This window comes from Lethenteron reissneri, unplaced genomic scaffold (genome assembly GCF_015708825.2).
Source record: "Lethenteron reissneri isolate LAM-NWPU_2019-01 unplaced genomic scaffold, ASM1570882v1 scaffold_120, whole genome shotgun sequence".
In the NCBI taxonomy this organism is placed as follows: Eukaryota; Metazoa; Chordata; class Hyperoartia; order Petromyzontiformes; family Petromyzontidae; genus Lethenteron; species Lethenteron reissneri.
Genome location: NW_026890893.1, coordinates 625,696 through 643,156, shown reverse-complemented (window position 1 = coordinate 643,156; position 17,461 = coordinate 625,696). Strand labels below are relative to the sequence as shown.

General features: G+C 49.1%; 1 protein-coding gene across 2 annotated transcripts in view; it reads left to right on the top strand.

The window, feature by feature from the left end:
- Window positions 1–17,461, top strand: part of LOC133361683 (guanylate-binding protein 1-like) — an 88,427-nt gene that overhangs the window by 36,432 nt on the left and 34,534 nt on the right. For both annotated transcript variants that reach the window (XM_061580671.1, XM_061580672.1), the window contains 2 exons: window positions 5,786–5,913; window positions 13,983–14,092. In XM_061580671.1, coding sequence (XP_061436655.1) covers window positions 5,786–5,913; window positions 13,983–14,092 — 238 coding nt within the window. The remainder of the gene's footprint in view (window positions 1–5,785; window positions 5,914–13,982; window positions 14,093–17,461) is intronic.

Sequence of the window (17,461 nt, the reverse complement as noted above, 5' to 3'; positions counted from 1 at the left end):
CAGTTCCTGCCAAAAGATGGCCGCTCAGCTGAAATGGCGGGAATTTTAAAGTCTTTTTGGCGGGAATCAGCAACGCGAGCCCTATCAATGTCCGTCGACGTTCTCACTCCTCCAGACGCGGTGATCTCCGCTAGGATGGCCGCCGCGGCGAGTAGTAGTTCTGCCAGGCGGGAGTGCGCGTCGCGGAGTCTGGCATCCGCCCCCAGTCGCTCGTTGGGCGGCCATGAGGGTTCCTGTGGCGCCGGCATCTCCTCCTCTTCTCCCCCTGATGCCTGCTGGGCCGAGTCGTCGTGATTTTCCTCCCGGTCACGCTCGTGAGTCCGATGAGTCTTCCTGGTATCCATGGCAGGAAGACTGTTTCACTCCTGACGCCAGTTGTAGTATTGTGAATTACAGCAGGAGACCACTTGACGGGTAGCACACTTTATTAACTCTTCTCTTGGGCACAATAATAATAATAATAATACAATTTGTAACGCGCGCAAATTTGCAGACGTAGTGGCCGCAACTCAGAGGCGCGGATCCAAGCTCAGAGTCGCTCAAAAGCATGATTGTAGAGGTGAGTTTTTAAGTGTCTCTTGAAGGAGGCGATTGAGGTGATGCTGCGAATGTGCAGAGGGATATCGTTCCAGACTGTTGGGGCTGCCACCGAGAAGCGGCGCGTAGACATGACCATCCTGGATCTTGGTATTGAGAGGAGGTCGTGAGTCGCGCTGCGCAGGCATCTGCCGTGTGTTGAGCTGCAAGTTGTCAGTAATGAAGAAAGATACGGTGGGCAGGCGGATATGAAGGCATTGTGGCAGAGGCAGGCGGTCTTGTATGTGACCCTACTGGCAATGGGGAGCCAGTTGAGAGCGCGGAGACGAGCTAGTGAGTCGAGGCGGGGATGAGTGTGGGCAATGACGACGCGTGCTAGGTTATTTTGTAGTCTTTGAAGCTTCCTTAGGTTGCCAACGGAGGTCCGGACAAGGACGGAGTTACAATAGTCAAGGCGAGACCCAACTATGCAACATGCCAAAGTGTTGGCAATTTCAGTAGAGATGAGAGGACGTATGTGTCTAAGAGCCTTCAGGTGAAAGTTACATGAGCTGATGATATGGTTGGTTTGACGGTCGAAGGATAAAGTTGAATCTAGGATGACACCGAGGTAGCTGAAGTGGTTGGTGAACTTGATGCTATGACCGAAGATGTGTATGTGTGTGGGGAGTGCTGCTGAATTGAGACGTTGCTTGGTACCTAACATGATGGCCACTGACTTTTTCGGATTAAGGGCTAGGTTGTGTGCAGTGAACCATTGTTGCACGGCGGTGGTACATTCCGAGAGCCTCTCGAATCTAGATGCATTGCTAGAATCGATGGCGGTGAATAGAATCGTGTCATCCGCGTATGAGTGATGCTTAACACCGAAGCTTGCAATGAGTCGGCCGATCGGGGAAGTGTAGGCTGTGAAGAGCAGGGGACCTAGAACAGAGCCCTGGGGAACCCCGCATAATGCTCTTGTTTCAGGCGATGTGGACATGCCCACCCTGACTGAGGATTGCCGGTCAGAAAGGTACGAAGCTATCCACTTGAGTGCTGAGCCGCATATACCGAAGTCGGATTTCAGGAGGGAAGTAAGGAGCGAATGGTTGATGGTGTCGAAGGCTGACGTAATGTCCAGACTTACAAGTGCAACAGTTGAGCCGGAATCAACGATCGTTAAAATGTCATCGAGGACCCTAGTGAGTGCTGTTTCTGTGGAATAGTTTTGACGGTAAGCTGACTGGAAGTTGCAGTAGTTTGCGGAAGAGGTGACGTGTGGTTGTAGCTGGGCAAGGGCTAGTCGTTCAAGGAGTTTAGAGAGGTTCGAGAGGTTAGTGATGGGACGATAACTAGATGGGTCATCCGGATCTAGATTTGGTTTCTTTAACAAGGGAGAAACCAGGCCAGATTTGAGGTTGGATGGAAAACACCCCGAAGAGAAGGAGGCATTTGCGATGTTCCTGATCATGATGGCGAGTTCCGGAGCACATTGCTTGAACAAGGAACCTGGGAGCACGTCGAGTGGAGATGACTTCAAAGGAAGTGATTCAATTAAAGCGAAAACGTCTTTTGTAGACACAGGCTTTCGCATAGTTAGAAGAGTGTCTGGGTTAGTGCTTACAATTTTAGGTACCATGAGCGGGGTACAATGGTGCAATGTGTCAGTAGACGTGCACGAGTTTGCGACGGCGATTAGCTTGTTGTTGAAGTAAGTATTAAAAGAGGTGGCAAGTTTCAGTGAGGCAAGGGGATCGCTAAGGTGAGGGACCATGGTGCTACCAGGATGGAGAAGATCTTTGAGAGTTTTCCATAGAATGCGCGGGTTTTCAGTTGCTTTTTTGATGCGTTCCTCAATGTGGGAGGAATGTGAGACAAGGATCAGTTTGTTAGTTTTCCTGCAGGCGACTCTGTAAGCAAGTCGATCAGCAGGTAGACCACTGCGGGATGCGATACGTTCAAGACGCCTCCTGGTTCGCTTAGCAATGATGGCATCTCTTGAGAGCCAGTGAGTGTCGTGAGAAGACTGCCTAGCGGTTCGTGATTTTAATGGAGCTAGTTTGTCCAGCGCCGCCCTCATGTCAGCTTCTAGTTGGAGAGCGCAGACGGTTGGATCCGATGATGGGGATAACATTGAAAGCGAGTTTGCAAGGAGGTTACGAAAAGCAGAAAATTCGATACCCTTAAAATTACGCAAGTTGCGGGTGAATTTGATGGTGATTGGCTTCGGAAATTGGAGGGAAGAAAGTATAAGGCGGTGGTCGGAGTAACCAGTTTGGAAAACTCCCAGTGCAGTGATGCGTCGGTGCTGGTTAGGTTCCAGAACCAGGTCGAGCATGCTCTCAACGTTTGTTGACGAAGCTCTGGTGGGGCCTGAGTTTGTGATGACCAGGTTATGGCAGGCCAAAGTTGACTCAAGGTGACTATCGATGGAGGCTGGGGTATTGCCGGGGCAATTGAAGTCGCCTGTAAGCACGAGACTGTGAGATGGGTTAGGAATCAGATGACACGTGTAGACAACTACAGCTCTTCCTTAGCCACAATAGCACGTGTGGACACTACAGCTCTTCTTTAGCCACAATAACACGTGTGGACACTACAGCTCTTCCTTAGCCACAATAACACGTGTGGACACTACAGCTCCCGCTATATGTTCCACCCGGCTACACACACACGGGCTCTCCAGCCCCGTAGCTTCCAGGGGAACCTACAGACCCACCCCAGCTTGGGTATGGGTCACGACCACTGGGTCCCGTGGCCCGGCCCTCACACGGACGTCCGGCCCCGGGTCCCAAGGTCCCGCCTCTGAGCCACACAGGGTCCCGGCCCTTACAAGGACAGCGGGACTAGGGGTCTCAGGGCCCTACCTCTTCTTCCTCCGTCTTCTGTCTTCACTGGTCACCCACTCCCCGAGCGCCCGCACGCACCGCCTTATATAGCCCTCCGCTCCCGAGGAGATGGAGTCTATGCGGACCGCGATGTGAGCACCCACTAGTCGACCAATCACGACGCGCTGTTCCTACGATACGTTTTCCCCAGCGCGTGTTACCACCACACAACCAATCGCCCCGCGCTGCCACACGACCACTCCCCGTCAGCGCGCGTCACCAACACACAGCCAATCACCACCACATAACCCATGACCCCGCGCTGCTCTATGATCCCTCACCGTCAGCGCGCGTCATCGACACACAGCCAATCACCACGCGCTGCCACACGATCCCTACTGTCAGCGCGTATCACCACTACATATACACTGTTATGCAGCCATTTGGGGTCGTCCTTAGCTGTGTACAAGTCTGGCAGCTTGAGCAGTGATTGTAAAGTTTTGGGACCCCATAGACATGGACATTAAGCATTGGGTGACGTTTCTGCATGGCAATCCCCCATGCCAGCATTTGGTGTCGTACATAGCGACGGATCTTCTCGGTGCTCTCGCTGGGGCAATGCTATAAAAAAAACTCCCGCTTGGCAGTCCACGTTAAACCATGGTGGAGAGTCACATTTCCCTCAAGTCCTGAAATTTGTAATATAGGTTGCCATGCCAACTACAATCAAACAAAACCATAGCTTACATTTCTAACGTTTATATAATGTAACAGATGTCTCAGAGTGCGGTTATAGAAAGGAGGAAAATGTCAGGGAATGGGAGGGACCAAGCAAGAGAAGGATAATCAAAATGCAATTGAGTGGGTCTAAAGTCAGAAGGGTTTAATGATTAAGTTTTGAGGAGCAACCTGAAAGCTGAGAGAGAGGAAACCATATGGAGTTTCCTGAGGATGCAGTTATAGAGAGTGGGAGGACATAGACCAGGATAATAATAATAATATCATTAACAATAATGATGGGGAAGTGAGGGGTTTGGAGGCATTGGTCCTGTTTAAGTAGACCCCGTGCTGGTCCCGGGTAGGCTGAGCAAGCACCCTGTGGGCCTGGCACCTGCCCTCAGAGACACTCCAAAGGTGGTCAGTGAAAGAGATAACGCCATCGGTAGGGGTTAGGGATAGGGCTGGGTGGGTGCCACGTATCTGCCCACTTCTAGTGTGGTGCCTGGTTACCTTTTTTGCACTGCACACCTGAGCCACACAATTACTGTGCCGAGTCAGCCGGTCACGACGATGTTTTTTTTCCCCGGCAGAAAGCAAGCCAAGGTTGCTGAAGTCAATGTTTTTGTCCTGGTAACACTTGCAAATTTCCCAGGATAGCTACCTAGAAAAACTAAAACAGGTGGCAGCCCTAGCTCTGCCATATGCACACGTTACACCATGTGCTTTGAAACTAGAATGTTCCCACCACGTGTGTGTTTGTGTACTACTTTTTCCTGTGTTATTTATTTGAATAACACAAAATTATTCCTAACGTGGAGAATATGAGTAACCAAACACACAAGCAGACAACGTATTCGTCCTCTATCTGTCCTGGAAAATACAAAAAGTATTTAAAGACAACCCATTGGCCTCACGGCTTTCTGGGAATACATCATGTGATTATATATGTATATCGTTCGTTCATTTGTTAGTTTTTCAATCCGCTTGGCCTGGTGAGGGTCACAGGGGCAGCATGATGAGTAGGGCAGTCCAGACCTCCCTTTTCCTGGCGACAGACTAGCTCTTCCTGGAGAATCCCCACACATTCTGAGGCCAGGCGAGCAACATAGTCCCGCCAGCGTTTCTTGGGTCGGCCCGGGATCTTCGCCCAGTGTATATCATGAATATTTAGGAGAATTATTTATTTATTTCAGTACATTTTCTTTAACAAGTATAATTGGCCATTGGTGGATGATAAACAATGAACACTTTACAGTGATAAAGAGGGCTGTGAAGTCGGCAATGTGTCACTACATGTTTAAACAAGGACACAATTATAACAACAAAAGTGTATGCGTAATTTATTTCATCCCTGTGCATATAGGCAGAAGAAGGTTCCTGACGTCACGGTACAGTTAAACATCACTTGGGCTTAGGAGGGGAAAAACACTATTGGGCAACCACAGGAGGAAGGCGGATTCTAAAAACTTAGAGGGAAGGATCAGATGGGGAATACATCTGTGATACTTAAACCGGATCACAAGTGAAGAAGAAAGAACATCCAGGAGACACGATGTTGTGGGACCAAACATCCACTTACAGTTTGCACCAGGAACCTCTTGTCCTGTCACTGGACATCCTGTGAGTGCACCCGAGGTAGTAGAGCTCACAAAAAAAGTGAGTGGGCCATATTGTACGTTATACGCAAGATGACTCGTTTATTTGTCTGGCTTCCTCAGGTTTCTCACTAGGTAACGAATTGCAGTCGCAGACCAAGGGCATCTGGATCTGGCCAGTCCGTCACCCCCGCGACGAGAGGAAATGTCTGCTGCTGCTGGACACAGAGGGGCTAGGCGATGTGGAGAAGGTGAGGGGCTGTTGTGCTTATACCCTAATAACAAAACATTTGGTGTTAAAAAGGATTAATTGTCTCAATAAAATGATCGCAACACAAGCAATCGTTATCAGGTGGGACAACCACTGCAAGAAAAAGCTGCTGAAGTAGGCGAGAGATCTGCCGTTGCACGAGGTTATATAGGCCTCAGCAGTAGGGGGGCACATATAAGGGGGGGGGGGGGAAGGAGGCGGGGCAGAAAGTGGACCCCGCAGCAGCACCCGGGTCACTGGAGTAAAGTGGACCACCACGACAGCACTGGAGAGATTGGCTGCAGGGAGGGGGAGAAAAAAAGGGGGGGGGGGGGGAAGCGGGACAGCACAGAGAGAGAGAGAGAAAAAGACACACAGAGAGTCGGAAATAATAGCTGACATGGGCAGGTAGGATGGAAACATCAGAGTCAGTTAAGACTTTACCTGGTTAATAACGTCCTTCCAATGATTGCTCAGTTTGTACCCATCTTCTCGGTTGAAGTTGTGTCTGTGTCTATATATCTGGATGGCTTCATGAACAAATCTCTGATAATAGCCTGGTGGGTTTGCAGAGAACCTTCGTCTTCGAAAAGTCAATTTCGTGTGAGCCCACGATGGCCCACTATACTCCAGTGACCCGGGTGCTGCTGCGTGGTCTACTTTCTGGCCCGCCTTCTTCCCCCCCCCCCTTTTCTCTCCCCCTACTGCTGAGGCCTATATAACCTCGTGCCACGGCAGATATCTCGCCTACTTCAGCAGTTTTTTTCTTGCTGATGACGATTGCTTGTGTTGCGATCGAAACGTCGTTATCTATCATAGTTCTACCTACGTGACTTTACCGAAAGAACCAAAGAGTAGAGAAGGTACATGTTTCATGTGTAGAGCTGACACACAGGCATAGTGGAGGAACCAGTTTCAGAACCTGGTGGTACGAGCACCTAGAAGGGTAGGCTACTGGCACTCCGGCCTCGGTCCAGGCCATCTCTCTTGGGGTCTGCCACTTGTGGACTGGGTCCTGGGGTTGCCTTTCCAACTGTCAGCTCACTCACTACACTGATAATGGGAGCAATAATTAACATAGGTTTATGGCACCATCCATACATTGGCAGGCCTCTGTTAAGGGTGTTCTGGGGCCCATCTGATATCTCCTCAACAGTGCATCCATTCATCTGCCCCCAAGGTTCCTTAAAATGGAACAGAAACTGCAGGGTATAGTGATCCCTGTGCGTCTGTTAGCATCGTATGTAAAACCAGGATAGAATTGCTTACAGACAAACATCACAAAATATAGTTACTGTCAGATGATGTAGTAGTTCAATTCATCCTTACTGAGGGACCAACTTACATATGCGATGAACTGCTACTCATCAGCTGGTACATGTGTAGTGTGTGTTAACTTAGGCGCACACTTGTACTTGAAAGCAACACGTTTATTTAACACAATGGGTAACTCTGACAGGATGACAGCATAGGGTGGTGACCACCATGGCTAACTTAACTAAAACTCAGAGAGAAAATTCGAGGACCAAGGATCGAGGATGGCGACTTCATTCCCAGAGTTGAGCGCTGCAATCCCTCTCGGGACCCCGATTATAACTCCCCTTTCGTGGCCGGCTCCGCCCTTGGCCAAGCCCCCCTTCCAGTACCCTCGTGGGGACTCTGGATCCCCATAACATAATCCTCTCACCCCCGACTAGGGGCCCCCCTTCCCCCCACGTCCGGTCACGTGCCCGCTCGGGTTCACCTCGCTGTCACATCCTCACATGACCCCCTTCTCAGCGACACCCGGGCACTGCCCTTACAGTACCACCCCTCATTCGGTACTGTCTCCACACCACGGTGGCCTCCTCGAGTCCATTACACATGCAAGAATACAGTGCTCTGTCTGAGGCTGCTGGCATCCTTATCTAGGATCAGCTCGAGGAAAATATTAGAGTAAACTAAAATTATGGTGTAGTTCAGGGTATTCATCAGCATGCTAAATGCATCCAGGCAGGACTTTGACCACCTAAAGGGATTCTTAGGGGTGTTACTTTGGTTATGGGCATGTAAATATCAAGATATCATAAGAAACTGGTGGTAGTATGGTGTGAGCTACAGGAATGACCGTCCCTCAGTTATATTCCATGAATGTCTGAACCTACTTCTCGATTTAATGGTGCCTCAGGCACACACCTCCCTCATGTGAGGAAATAAAGACAAGGCTTGATCTTGAGATGGGCTGCCTGCAGTCTCTGGAAATATGCTCAGCCATTCTATTGCCAAATAAAAATCACATCATCCAGGTGTATCTAGCATTTTTCGCACTGTAGGACCCACGTCACCAGTACTACCAGTCTCTGGAATCTAGCCTGTATATTTGTCAGACTGAATGGCAAGACCTGGACTTCAAACAACCCAAAGAGTGTAGTTAATGCCGTCTTTGCTCTATCAACATCAGACCTAAACAGCTTCCGGTACATGGACGCCACATATAATGTGGAAAACGTCCATGCAACCACAAGGCTGTCGTAGGGATTGTTATAGTGGTTCTGTTTAGCACATGAGTCCTTTATCCATAATCGGAATTTTCATATAATTCAGGCTGGCCTGAGGGTGTTCTATAACTCTTTATCACAGGTCTCGATAATATTTTCTCATTCCCTATTGTCGAACTGTCTCGGCTTTGCTGTGCACTGCGTTGCACCACTATCTGAGTAGTTAACCTCGAATTCAATAAACCTTCAGAGCCAGGGTGAATATCCGACTCCAAACCTATTTAATGAATAGAATGAGGTAAAACTGATGGAAAAACAGCACAAAATGCAGCATCTGTTAATACTTGCAATATCAATACAATTGTAGAGGAGTAGTATGACGACGTGACTTCATGAGCGCTGTGAGGCGTGATGACATCATGTCATGGGGGATACTTAAGGGGGACCCCGTGACGAAAGGGGAGCCCGGGATGCAGAGAGTCTGAAAGGAGGTCTCTCCTGCTCGTGACCGGATGGTGTTGGCTGATCCCCCATCTGGGTTCTACGAGTAGGAGAGCCGAAGATATTTCAGTTTTCAGTTTCATTCATTTGGTATAGCCCTGTGAGTCATTCGGCTCATGAATCGGGTGCAACCGCAACAAACAAAAAAAATGAACAAAAAAACATCTTAAAGTGACTCTGCGCAAACAGAAAAATCCAGGAAAAAACAGCAAAATCTTCCAGAAAAAGCACCGTACACTAACACTGTGTGCAAAAATCCCAGTGGGATGCAAGTCAAACAACGACAACTACAAGACAACATAGATTAAAGCCATCAGTTTAACTCTATACTACAACAAACAAACATGGCCCACTTCTTCTTGGTTCTTTCGGTAAAGTCACGTAGAAGGGAAGTAATAAAATAATAAAAATAAAACATAATAAAATAAAATAATTCTCACGACGTTTCGGCCACAACGCAAGCAGCCGTCTTCAGGTGAAGAATGAGACAATGCCAAACATGGCCAAACCAAAAAACATTTTCGAAATCACCAAATAAAGCCATAAAAGCAATGTAACAGTGATGATAGGAATTGTGACCGAAATTTCACAATAAACGACATTAACAACATGTACCACCAAACCCTGTAGCCTTAGCTGGCTGCATGAGTCACTCCACAACAGTAGGAGCATCAGTAGGAGTATAAATATTTTCAATGCACCTTTAAAGATCAGCACACTAAATCAAAACACAAGATCATACTTTGCAGCGGTCATCCGGAGTGAAACATTTGATTTTAGGCCACTGAATAGCAGAGGCGGGGTGTACCACTCCTCTCGAGCAGTTTTGAGTGAAGATCTCATAGGTAGTTAGCCAGGGGTAGCGCTCTGAGAACTCTGTAAGAGCCGGCTAAGGTTTTCGTGGGGTGCTGCTCTCCTCGCCCAGGCGGTGTTGGCTGAACCTCCATCCCAACTAGAGTGAGAGAGCCCAAGAGATAAAAATAGACTTTTGTATTTTGGTGGGGGGGGGGGGCATAATAATGGATATATTTTGCACGGCAAGTGAGCGGTGACGCCACATCTGTGATGTCACCCACACGCGACAGCGCCACGTAGTGTGCCTGCTGACGTCACGCATCCCCCCCACCCTCCCGCGTAGGCCGTTTATTAATCCAAGACAAGAATCCAAGTCCCGGGTGAAGCCGGGTAGTAAAGCTAGTACCTAATAAATGAAACTGAAACTAAAGGTACATGAGCACAAGTCTGGATTGACTAATCCAACTACAAATAACATCCACAATAATGCAAGTGGCAGGCTTCGTTGTTAACTAGGCCTCATATTCATCATAACAATTTCACAGCATTATAAAGGCATTAACAGCAATCCTAACATTATAACAGCATTCTCAGTATTATAAGAACATAAACGAACTTATGGACAATGCTTCTAAAGTCCCACAATGAACAGATGCACCTGTCTTCACTGAGATGCTATTTATGCCTCCATTTTGTACTCTGTGTAATGGCTGACACCCCTGCCTCTGGTTTAGAGAATCCTAAATCATAACTTCCTGGTCACGTGACCAAACTCAACACCATATCAGGAAGTTACTGTGTAAACATACCCCCATATCTGCCGTGGGGCAGAACACCTACTCTGTTCCACACTGAAAATTGCATTGCAATGCCACCTTCTGGGTCAATTAATACATCATCACGAATAGTCAACAAAGAAACGTTGTGCCTATCGTATGAACTCTTGGGACAGCATTCACAAAACTGATCTTGCTGCCATTTCAGTGTCAAAAGTGATTTGTTTAAACCATGTGTCAAGGAGGTGACTATGGGGACAGCGCCATTCTATTGCAGGTCACTGTCTGCTTCAAACGTCAACCGCCAATTGAAGTGAGAAATTTGCTGGAGTTTGTGCATCAAGATGGGCAATGCATCCACAAAGTGATAGCTGTTTCCTTTGAAGTAAGCTCTCAATCGATAGAAGACTGGTCAGTCATAGATGTAATCGTGACATTTATTACAAAATGTAACCATCTGACGCCAAAAAGGCGTCTTTAGCATCGCCTGTGGAAGGACTGCAGCTGACCCAAATCAGCTTGAAGAAATGTCCAACAAAAAAAATGAAACACAGTAGTGATAGAATCTCCATTTGGTGCCCTGACTTTGGGACCAAATACAGTTTAGACCGTTCCTTGTTCCTCAGGCAAGACCAATTCAGTGCATGACATGAGGCCTACATCGTCCATCAGAGGTGCAACAACTAATAACTATGCTTGGTTGTGTCATGCAGCATATGTACCTAACCAATACATTCCCAGCTTGCTCTTGTTTATCTGGCTAGAGGACACGAAGCAGTTATAACATGCACAAGAGAAGACGTGAGCTGATGGGTTCAGAGTTACACGAGGATCTGGAGCTGAATTAACTGGTGATTGAGGGAAGGATTTGGAGCTGAATGTAATTGTGTGATGATTGCCCAAATCTTTGAACGGTCTGGGCATTCCCATTCGTGAGCTCATTTGGCAGGGAAGGTTGCATTGGTAGGGCCATGTAGCCCTCATGGGCAGCAACTGCATAACCAGAAAGCTTCTGTGTGGCTGGATAGAGGGGGTTAAATGAGCATGGCGCAGATGAGATAAAATATGGGGTGTTATATTATGCGACGATTTTGAATTGATTAAACTTGCCACGAAAAGTACCAGTGGTGTAAACATTGGCCTCTGCAGAGGGGACTCGTGAAGCACTATGCCAGGCAGTTGGAGGAGGTTGGCCCTCCAGCAACCACGGAGGGCAGAGGCATATTCACAACAATGAGCATCAAGACGGGTGGCTAAACACATAGTGACAGTGGGGAGCACAGGTGGTGCATCTGCGAGTCATCTCAGTTACTGCGTGCTTATGAACTTAAACACTTCGTGTGGCTTCAAACTGCACCGATTCGAGAAAAATGCCATGGTGATATCACCTCAGTTTAGTGGTGAATAATGGATGTGTATGTTGATTTCATATTCATTCGTAAGAATCTTATCCGTTCACCAGTTACTTTCTCATTTGTTTACATATTTACCAGTCAGGAAATGAAAGTTGACCAGATTTGCTTCATATAATTACGAGTGGGATGATGGTTATTTTCTGACAGGGTCTCAGAACTCAAACCAGATGTATTGAACCGTGCTGGCTGAGTATTCTAGCTTGGGAATGAGCAAAGACATAAGTCAAAATGTACTTTTGGCAAGGCCACCTAATTATCTGGCCAAATTGATGTTGTGTATCCCTCAAATATCCGATACAGTCAAACATGTCAGCAAGTGTTTAAAGCACCAAATATTATATTAGCACACCGGTAATTTGAAGAACAATTCTCAAAATCACATTTGCAATGAGAATCACATTTTTCTTAAAATGTACTCAAACATTCGGACCAAAAGCCGAGAAGACCGAATTATAACATTAGCAATGAAAACATAAGTATACAAAACAGGTGCAAGTATAGTGGATTAAAACTGAGTCGCAGACGTACTTCTAGGAGGCAACACATTAACACTAAGGGGTAACTGCTTCTTTACCATATAACTGCCTATGGTGGTGGACCACCAGGTTAAACTACAGGGTGTTTGAAAGAGATGGACCCAATTTCAAAGCAGTATATTTCACGATGATAACATGTTACAATTACACGAAAAGTTACAAACGGTTTAAAGAGTTATAAAGTTTTACTAACCATTTTATAAATGTTCTAAATGCCATCCACCTGCTGTACGGACAACATCGAGACGATAGTTGAATTCGTCCCAAACGCCTCTCTTCTCACGTTTACCTCTGAGGTGCGTGGTCGCCCTGTGCTCTTCCCCTTACATAAACAGCCTGTTTCCTCAAATTGTCGGTACCAACGACGAATGCTCTTTGAAATTGGTAGATCAATGCCAAAACGCCATTGAAATGCACGCTGCACCGCAATTACGGATTCAGTCTTGCTGAACTACAGAACGCAAAACGCCTTGTGTTGCGGGGTCAACATCTTGCGAATGACTGAGGCCAGGGGCTGTTTGTGCGCTGGGAGAGGCATCTAGCAATAATCATTTTAAACTCTATGTCCCGCCCTTTCAGAGTGGTAAGAGTTTCATTCATGAGTAGTTCATGGTTGCAGAGATATAGCGATTTCAAATCGGGTCTATGCATTTTAAACACCCTGTACATTAACCACACTGGGAGTAGCTACAACGGACCGGACCCCAGCCTGGGTCCAGGTCCACGTGTTGGTGAATCTTCCCGGATATGGAACGTAGATATTCAGATGACGACAGCAACGCTGGACTCCAGTGCCTGTGGGGACCCGGTTTATATGCTCCCGGGTCGTGGCTGGCCCCGCCCTTAGCCACGGCCACCTTCGAGAACCCTCTTGTCGTTTTTCGACCCTTCCCGTAGGATCTTGCCCCGACACGTGATCACCTCCTAGCCCCCACCTGGGGCCCTGTGTAGACTTTACTGGTGACGTGTCCTTCGGGGTCAACCATAGTGCCATGGCCCATAGTAGCCTTGTTCCTCTGTCCCGCACTTTCACAACCTACCCTGTAGGGGTCAGCACTACACGAATAGCGTGGTGCCACTCACCACTGTCAATCAGCGCTCACCGAGCCTCCTCTAGGGCTGGTACTACACCCATATATACGGCGTGTCCGTGATGGCAATACATCGCACGACGTGCTTCACTAGAGCTGGCATTACCCAGTGACATCCACGATGTCGCTACACAAGTGTTAATTTACATACAGCGTGGTCTTTGTACAGTAGCCAACATAATCATAAGCATATTATTCAAATACCACGTTTCATATAAAGATGCACATAGAGCTGAAAAGATGTGTAGAAGACCCAAGAGGACGGGGTAGAACCATTGCATCAGCTCGTCATATATAATAGATAAAGAAAGGAGTAGAAGAGATGAAAGAAGAATAAAAACAGCACTGACCATAACTTGGAGGCAACAATTATGCACTAAATCAGCAATAACAAAAGCACAAACTCCAAGGCATTGGAGAATAAGTGCAGGGGTAAGACATATTGGTGTATAATTTAAAAGAAACCCGTTGTCCCACAGGCCAATGAGGAGCATGACATCTGGTTGTTCGTCATGGCCGTGCTGCTCTCCAACATCCTGGTCTACAACACTGTGGGAACTTTGGACCACTCCGGCCTGGAGCAGCTCCTGTATCCTTCACAGAGCGATCAGTTACTCACACGGCAGCACATTAAGCAGAGAGAGCCGAGATACTTGCGCGGGTACATGGGCCCAGATCAATGTAGCCTTTACAAGGCCTAAGCTAGGCCATATCAGAGTTAGCAATGGACTCTGGGCAGAGGCAAAATAAATGACATTACTCTCTATGATGCACATCTCCAGATGAGAAAATTTCGGTGATAGACGTATCACAATTCTCATATCATTATTAGCCATGATCTATCCGCTGTTACAGCCTCCCCAAACCATCATCACCTTTTACATACTTATATTGCAATGATCCACTTAGCTCCTACACGCGAGTTGATTTCATAACTTCAGGAAGATTTTGGCCTTTGCATAGAGTTGCATAAAGATGATTATAATTATATATAAATCAAGGATAGGTAAAGAAATGTAGAATTGAATAGGACATTGCAGTTAATAGTAGTGGTTTTCACATGTAATTAGTTGCAACGAGTGGGGCATGTGCAAGATGCAGCAGGTTACCAAGTCAGTCATTGGTGTGGCAGCAAGAGGTTGGCGACTAAGTGGGAGACCAACCTCCAGTTGTTAGAATAGCCAGTTGTTAGAATACTATATGTGTAGTAAGTATGTAGGAGGCTTGACGACAGGATCGGAGGCACACTTGTTTATTACACCAACTTGTGCATACACAGTAATTACGGGTCACTTGGCTACAGGGATACACAACAGCTAACCCCGCTAACCTATGCCCAAGTCCTCCACTACGGAGCTAGGGGAGGCTATCTATCCCAGCCCTGGTCAAGCTGGGATCCCGGCACCCTGAGTCTCCAGACCTGCTCGTCGGTCTGGGCTCTCGGGGCCACGCCACCGGCTTGCCCTGGTCGACCCTTATAAGGACAGCGAGCCAGGGGAGCTCTGGGGCCTATTCTAGCAGGTCTTCCTTCTTCTCTGGTTAAAGCTGAGCTCCGACCTCGAGCCCTCCGGCTCACCACCTTTTATAGGACTCGGCCCCCGGGAGGGGCCCGTGGGGGATGCAGGTGCGGACGTCGGTGCGAGCACCTCCCCTGTGTACGGCCGTAACCCCGCCCCTTGTGTTTGTTACCCACCCGTGGCCATGCACAATTACACCTCAACATCCGTGGCCATGCACAATTACACCTCTACATCACCCCCCCCTGTACAGCTCGCAGCCGTCCCCGGCTGCAAAACATTTTTTAGAATAAAGGTGCATCTCACCCGAAAACCGTGTGTGTGCCTCGCGTAATTTTAACAAGAACAAAGAGAACCATAACAAGAACAACAGGAAGAGAAAAAAAATAACCCGACGCACCCCCCCGAATAAATACCCCAAAACCGACATATATACACGCACTCCGGACGCCACCCCCCCCCCACTGTCCGCAAGGCCCCCCAACGGCCGACCTCACAATAGTCTGCGCGTTTTGGCACGCGTTCTCGCGGCGGGCCCGTCACAAGGGCCCGTCCCGGCACGCTCAGTGGTGGTTGTTGACGATCCGGGTGCAAGAGAGTCTGGCGTCGCTGCCGAGTGACCCCCGACCCCTCCGGGAGGGGTTGGCGGGCGTGGACCCGTCACTCCTGTTGCACCTGGAGACGGAACAGTTGATGTCAGGTTAGGCGAGAGCAGCGACGTCGGGGAGTCGGCGGAACCCTCACACGTTTGGCCATGCGTGTGTGTGTGTGAACCACGGGGCGGCGCGATGAACGGTTTCAACCTTGAGGGGTGCACGTACCACCGACGCCTCCCCCATTTGACGCGAACACATTGCGGCCGCAAGACCTGTACGACCTCCACTGGCCCCCGCCACGGCCGTACCAATTTTGACGAGGTTGCCAGCGGCACCTGGGGACAGTGCAACCATGCCCTGTCCCCTGGTTTCCATTTGAACACATGTACCCGCCCCAGCCGAAGCCTCTCGGTCGCCCTCTGGCGGAGTTCAGAATTTTGCACGGCCGCTTCCCGCGCCTCAGACAATTTGCTGATGTTAAATTTAACGTGTTCGGACAAGTTAGACTTCGCCTGGGGCGCCGAGAGCTTCAGCTGGGTCGTTACAGGGGGGTTAGCCTCGCGTCCATACATTAAAAAGAAAGGGGAAAATCCGGTGGCCGCATGGGGAGCCATCCTGTAGGCCTGCAACACACCGGCTATGCGAAGGTCCCAATCTGTCTGGGATACTGACACCTGCTGGGACAGCATAGACGTGATGGTCCGATGCAGCCGTTCCACCATCCCGTCAGTTTGTGGGTGATACGGGGAGGTCCGAATTTTCTCCGTACCCAAGAGGTCGCACACCTCGCGGAGGAGTTTTCCCGAAAAATTCTTACCCTGGTCAGTAAGCAGCCGTTCCGGAGCACCCTTGTCGAGGACATAGCCCTGGACAAAGGCCTCCACGATGGCTGCTGCCGACTGGTTGGCCAGGGGCCAGGCCATAGGCCCTCTCGTGAAGTACTCGACCCTTGTCAATAAATACCTATTCCCCCTGGGTGTAGCGGGAAATGGGCCGAGTATGTCTAGAGCAACGAGCTTGTTAACCCGGGAAACCTTTATGGACTGCAGCGGAGGGTTGGACCCCCTAGCAGGTGGCTTCCGCTGCGCGCATTGCGTGCACGACCCCAGGAGATCCCCCACGTCCTTTGCCATGCCCGGCCAGAAGAAATCGAGCTGGAGCGTGGCAAAGGTCTTGTGAACCCCCAAGTGCAGAAGCCGCTCATGAACAGCCCATACCACCTTACCCCTTAATGCTGCAGGCACCACAAGCCGCTGGCGGCATGTTTTTCCGTCCCAGTGCATTAAAAGACCCTGGAACAACCCCCACGAGTCAACGTTCGCCACCCCCTGACCAACCCCCCCGGCGCGACGGCGCAGAGCGAGGAGGGAGGTGTCCTCCATTTGGAGGCGTCCCCATTCCGCGACCGACAACCCCAGCAACGAATCCCTCCCTTCTTGCTCGATAGGACCCGAAGCCAAAGGCGCATCGGCGGCGGCCACGAGGACCGAATCGGTGGTGACGTTCGGGGGCCTACAACGCCCCGAACCCAAGAGGCAAGCGCACTCCGAAGTGGGTGGCAACCGCGACAGGGCGTCAGCGTTCGTGTGGCGGACGCCCTTACGATATGTGGTGACAAAATCATAGTCTTGGAGAATCTCCAACCATCGAGACAACTGGCCCGATGGTTGTTGAACCCGCAGGGCGTACTGTAGGGCCGCATGATCTGTACGGACGGTGAAACGCCGACCGTACAGATACGGGCGGTACTGCTGAATGAAATAAACAATTGCCAATAATTCCCGACGGGTAACGCAGTACCGTTGTTCGGCTGGAGACAGTACCCGACTACCGTAAGCCACCACA